At 31.3% G+C, this 6,072-nt stretch overlaps 1 protein-coding gene across 3 annotated transcripts in view; it reads right to left on the bottom strand.

The window, feature by feature from the left end:
• Positions 1–6,072, bottom strand: part of LOC106466722 (glycine dehydrogenase (decarboxylating), mitochondrial-like) — a 163,714-nt gene that overhangs the window by 143,464 nt on the left and 14,178 nt on the right. For all 3 annotated transcript variants that reach the window (XM_022394809.1, XM_022394808.1, XM_013927025.2), the window contains exon 2: positions 736–814. In XM_022394809.1, the coding sequence (XP_022250517.1) occupies positions 736–814 (79 nt within the window). The remainder of the gene's footprint in view (positions 1–735; positions 815–6,072) is intronic.

The following is a 6,072-nucleotide window of genomic DNA, read 5'->3' as shown; positions in this document are numbered from 1 at the left end:
ATAACTAATTAATAATAGTATATATATATATATATATATATATATAATAATAAATAACTAAGTAAGTTAACTAGAAGTAACTAACTAATAAATCTAATTAATAAAATAATGAATAAATCACAAAAGAAAGTAACAACCACAGGGATATAAGTAGACTTTTTTTCTTTGGGCTCCAAACAAGAAAAGGAACAAAACAATTAGCTCATACTTTCTCAACTTTCAAACATTTAACAGCAAAATCAACTTTATGTAAACTTGAAACTTGTTTAATTTACAGTTACGTGTAGCATCTCATCCCTACAGTGTTTTTCATTCTTACTGGAATATATTTGAATTGCTTGAAAAAAATCAAACAAGCCACTTTGGAAAATCTGCGATACAATAACAAAATATAAATAATCACAAGTTTTTCCTTTTTTTAGTTCTGTACATGTATTCAGATGCAGACTTTGTTTCAAGCAAAGTTTCTAACCCTTTAGAACAGTTTCATGAGTTAGGCAGTAGGTGATCATAGCAAGTTGTGACACAATCATGTTAAAAAATATCACTTAGCCAAAAATGAACTAATCATAGTAGGAAGTTTAGGAGAAGGAATGATGCTTTTAACATCCAAAATGACATTGCAATTTTACATTTAATTTTATTACGATTTAACAAATAACCAGCCACTGTAGATATCAAAGGAAAGTAACCAAAAAAAGTGTGAGTTGGGTTTCAGTTTTGCTTCAAACATACCCAATGGATGATCCATATTAAGAAGTTTTCGATGTAGTATGCTTGATGGTACAGTCTTCTCAATCAGCTCCTCAACATTCTGTACGTGAAAAAAATATGTACTTAAAACTAAAGTTAAATATTACAAACAGAAATTCACTGAAAAACAAAAATCCATCAAAATGTCAAACTTTTCATTGAATAGTAAGAGAGCAATAAAAAGAGAAATGTATCTTTAACATATAAAATGAAAAATATAAAAAGTGAAAGATATCAGTACAATGTACATGTATATTATAATTTACATTACAGAAAATATGCTTTATGTAGACTATCTTTAACTACTTTATGGTTATACACACTAAAGGAATAATTACTTTTAAGCTTTACCATGAATTTTTAGAAGATATTTTTCCTTGGCATAAGTTTTGTGAGTACATCAATGGTTTCAATGCTATGTAATCTCTCTATCTTTAGATGGATTTAGAAGTTATTGCACTTTTATGTTGTTTCCTTCACTATATCAAACTACACAACTCTGCATCTAAAATGCACAAAAAACTGTAAAAACCTTACAAGTCTTTTAAAAATAATGTATTTCCTCCTCATAGATATTTCTATGTTATACTAAAGAATATTTTTAAATAAAAAAGGAAGAATAATGTAACTAAACACAAGTATTATCTTATTTACCTTAACCCTATCGCAATGGGTCACATGTCAAAGGCCATGTCATCGCATTTGTAGACTTGCATTCAAAATTTTATTAAACTGCCATTTTATGAATTTATGTCAAATTGTAGATTATAATTCATATTTTAGTATTATATGTTAGTTAGTTTCTTAATATTAATGTAAATATTAAAAAAAACCCGTTAAACATTGATTTTTGTGTGTCACATAGTATGTTGAATGCAGCAATGGTTCAAATTAGATGTTTGTGATGTCAAAATACAAAGTCTCTAGTGTCATACGAATTAGGGACTCAAACTTCCAATATTAACAAGCTAGAATATAAAATAAGAATATCTTATACTTTCTATTTGCTAAGATATTGCTCATGTACTGAATCAAACACAGTTGCCTTTTACCCACCTCTTTACATTTTTTGAAATGCTCCCTTGTATAAACTTACTTCTATATATGACATGAATAACTAATCGAAAGCTCAAAATGTCCCCTAGTAGTTTTCTCAGCCATTTTGATGCATTATTGTGTTAATCTTGTTTTTTTCACACAAGATTTCAACCGATAAGACAAGTCTTTAGTGAGCTTGAAATTTCATATTTTATTAGACCCAAATACAGCTTAGTTATTAAGCTTAATAAATTATAGTGGAATTCTATGGTAAGAATATAGTAACTTATGCTTTTTTTGGTTATTTAAAATGTATATATATAAAACCTAAAAAAAAATTACTTTCCACATCCTCCACATGGGAAATTTCATAAAGCTCAGCAACCTATGACAAGCAGCAAACGAGTACAAAGGTCGTAACTAGAAGAGATAATTGTTTGATTTACTTCTTTATTTACTGTTCCATGTTTTAAGAAAAATAAGTTTAAGAACTTATTTGTAAATAGTATTAATATGTGTGTGTGTGTATATATATAATGTATAATAATTCAAATTTGACTGTATTTTACAAAATACTAGTTCACTAAAACACAGCCAAGAAAGATCATTTTGTAATGGCCAGTTTTATATTAGTGGATATGGTATCATGAGTGCACACGCACCGCATCATTGTAACTTCCGTATTGTTAGCCAGGCATGGCTGAAAGGCCAATATAATAAAAATAAATACATGTAAATGTATAATGTTATGAGATGTAAAATATTTAGACTAAACGTTTGTGTTTTCGTGTTACAATCTGTAGTCATTCTAGAATGAAAAAAGCATAATTTATATTTCCTCATTTGTAATGGTGGTTACGAGGCCAGTCAAATTGACAAACCCCATAGAGTTAGGATAGAGAAAATAACAGAAAAAGTATAAAGTTTTATTACAAACAAACATTTGAAATGAATTAAGAGGTTTTAGAGATTACATAAATAATATTTGAGATTTTTTTGGATGAACAATAGTTTTTTAGTTATAACATGAAAATCACTTCCCACTTGGACTGGTAACGAAACAGACTCCATATTTTTACAAACAAATCTATAATAAAAATACTTCATTGAAAAATCTGATTTTTTTGTGTACAAAAGACTTGTAATCTTTACTAAAAGTCTACCAAATCTTGTGAAGGTGCACTTACTGCATTAAAGGTTATAGTATAAATACTTAACTCGTGTATGAAAGGGTTAACTTACTCTTTTCAGCAGTACCTATTACATACCATAATAAAAAAAGTGTTCCAATAACATTAATTTATTACAATACTAATTTTCAAGCAAAATAAATTAAACTTGAAAAGCATACAGCAGCTGTTCTTTATGTACTTGTACAATGTATAAGATTAGACTTGAAATTTACGGTAAGGCAAACAGCCTTTATAGCCAGCATCTTTGTGCATGTGTACATGTAGTACTTGATTCTAGTCTCAAATTTTTTTTTATATAACCTATCTGCAGTTAATAAAAATATAAATCAAAATAAATTTATAAGAAAATATTTTTACTAAAACATAACTAGAAAATAAACTAAAACTAATGTACAAACACACACACACCATCCTATGAAAAAATTTTGCATAATAATGCTTTACAGAAAAAAGGTTGTAGTGCTTAGCATTTAAGGGACTCAAAAGGAAGACTTTCTTTCATGCATTGATATAAAGTACATTCTTAACTTTGTTTTTATATCTTTGATTTTTTTTCTTAATGTTTCATAATATTTCCAAGAATTCATTGTGATACACAGTAACTTTGTGAATTACAACTATTATATTGATATCTAATAATTATAAATTTTCCTCTAATTCTAAATTTAAGCCCTTTAAGTTATTTCATCAATGCATTGAATGAAAATACTTTAATTTCCTGTGTACTAGTCTTTCTTCCATTTAGTGTTGATATTTAGTAAACTCCCAGATTTCAGATCATTTAATCATTATTTCAAAGTCTGTACTCTGGATGACATTCTTTAGGTCATTATTTATAAATTTCAAATATAAGGTGCTTTTTCACATTCAAAAATAAAAGAAAAATTTAATTGACAAAAAAATCTACACGATAAAAAAAAATGTCTAAATAACCATAATATTTTTGTTACTATAAAAGTCTTCCTTAACCCATTGATTGTTGATTTGTCATGTAGAGTACAGTCTGCCTCCAGCAGTTGAATGCAACTTTGCTGTATACATTGTATGGCTTGCAAAAAATAATTATATCTCAGGGAAACAAACCAGTGACAATAAATTTAGTTGTATAAATGTTCAAAATTGGAAGAAAAAATAAGATATTTCTTGTCATGAATAATATCTTGTATTTTAAAATCTACCCTGTGTTGTTTCATTCAGTTATATCATATTAACATTTCATGGCTTCCATAACTTCACACATTACACTACAGTAATATATTAATCCTATAACATAGCATTATAGACACCAACCCCTGTAAAAAAAAGTAAAAATTAATATCCCCTCATTTATATTTCAGGAAATCATCCCCTCTTAGTCTCTTATAAGATTCTGAAATTAACTACTACTGACAGCAATTCATTCTATAACCTAATCACCTTATTAGAAAAATAAAAGCTGGCTTAACTGGAGCCTAGCTACTCTTTTCCAAATCTAAAAACTTGTGTCCAATTGCCTTCAGAATAAAGGACAAAAAAATCAGAAACCTTTATCTTATCAATCCCCCAAATTTTGTAAACTTAAATAGGGCCACATATTAACCTTCATTTCTCAAGAAACAATGCTTTGGAGGAAAAGCCTCTGTCCACCATGCCAGTGACTGGAAACTGGGTGTAGTAGAGACTCCCTAGCTCCAGTAGTAGAATCAGTAATACCACTCCAGTCAGCCTCTAGATGATCTTATGGAACATCTCATTTCTACAGAGTCTGTTGCAACCTGAATAAAGAAAATTGAATTAGTGTTTGCTAGCGCAGAATTGGTTTACTAAGATCACACCTGCCGAAGCAACACTCACTACAGAGTAGGGTCCTATGAAAACGAGGTAAGGCAACCAACAAAACCTTCAAGACCCTCACTGAACTTGACTACAATCAAAATCTGATTGGACATAGAAATATAGTGACCATGTGAATCGGTGAAAAGGATTTATCCCCTTCCCTGTCTAACAGTGTGTTGGGTAAGAAGGATCAGTCTAAGGATACAAATAGAATGAGAAAGCAGTCTATAGATAAACAGCACAAACCATAAAGACCATTAAAAGAATTAATTGTGCTCTCATCCCAAAGGCATGATGGATGCGAGTGATACCCACATGCCCAGAAGAGAAAGAACCATCTATGTAGTAGGAGAAGAGAGATAAGAGTCGGGCCTCCTGTTCCATAGCATGGAGCTGAAGGGGAGTCAGTTGAGCTTGACTGAGAAACAAGATGAAAAAAATACCCACACTGATAACATATTAAATTGGAGAAAGAATAGATGTCTCAGCCCTGAGAATGAAGCCTGTCTTGATTGTTTCTGAAAGAAGAAGAATCAGGATGTGATGTTCTGACAAGGGACGAGATGATGCCACCAGCAACCAGTCATCTATGGAATGGCGTGTGCACAGTGTGATGGAATGGAGGTCACAAGAAAAACCTCATACAATAAAGCAGAACATATGTGAAGCTGATGTGAGTCCAAATGTAAAAACCCAAAACTGCAGGACCTGACCCTTCTGCACAGAAAACACTGATAGTGGTGGTACACTACAACTATGGCAATGTGCAGATGGGACAAAAATGTCAACTCAGATTGAGGAATAAGTAACTTGTGAACCTTCGAGAATCTAGGCATTCATACACAGGTGACAGATCAATGATTGGACATCAATCTCCTGTCTTCTTAGGCCCAACAACCGACAGGAAAAATTAATCACGGCCATAGAACTAAGTTCCAAAGCCCAAGGATATGTGGAAAATGGAAACCCTACAGGTTGGGTGGATAATAGTGATGAAGATGGGAATTGAATGGCAAATCCTGAGTCAAGGATCTGTGCTCCTGAATCTGTAGTTAAGGTTACCATGTGTCCAGAAATTCTCAGAGCCATGCCCCCACAGACCCTGAAGGTATAGAATAATCACTGATGCAACTGGCAGTGATCTGACTAAGCAGCAGAAGAGGTCTTGAAGAAGTAAACAAAATGCAATGGAATTCGGGAGGATTGGTTGGTTGGTTGGTGTTTTATGGCGCAAAGCAGCTAGGCTATCTGCGCCAAACAACCGGTAAAAGCA

The sequence above is a fragment of the Limulus polyphemus genome, unplaced genomic scaffold, assembly GCF_000517525.1.
Source record: "Limulus polyphemus unplaced genomic scaffold, Limulus_polyphemus-2.1.2 Scaffold2360, whole genome shotgun sequence".
NCBI lineage: Eukaryota > Metazoa > Arthropoda > Merostomata > Xiphosura > Limulidae > Limulus > Limulus polyphemus.
The sequence above is the reverse complement of the archived record's forward strand: the minus strand, read 5'-3'. Positions and strand labels throughout refer to the sequence as shown.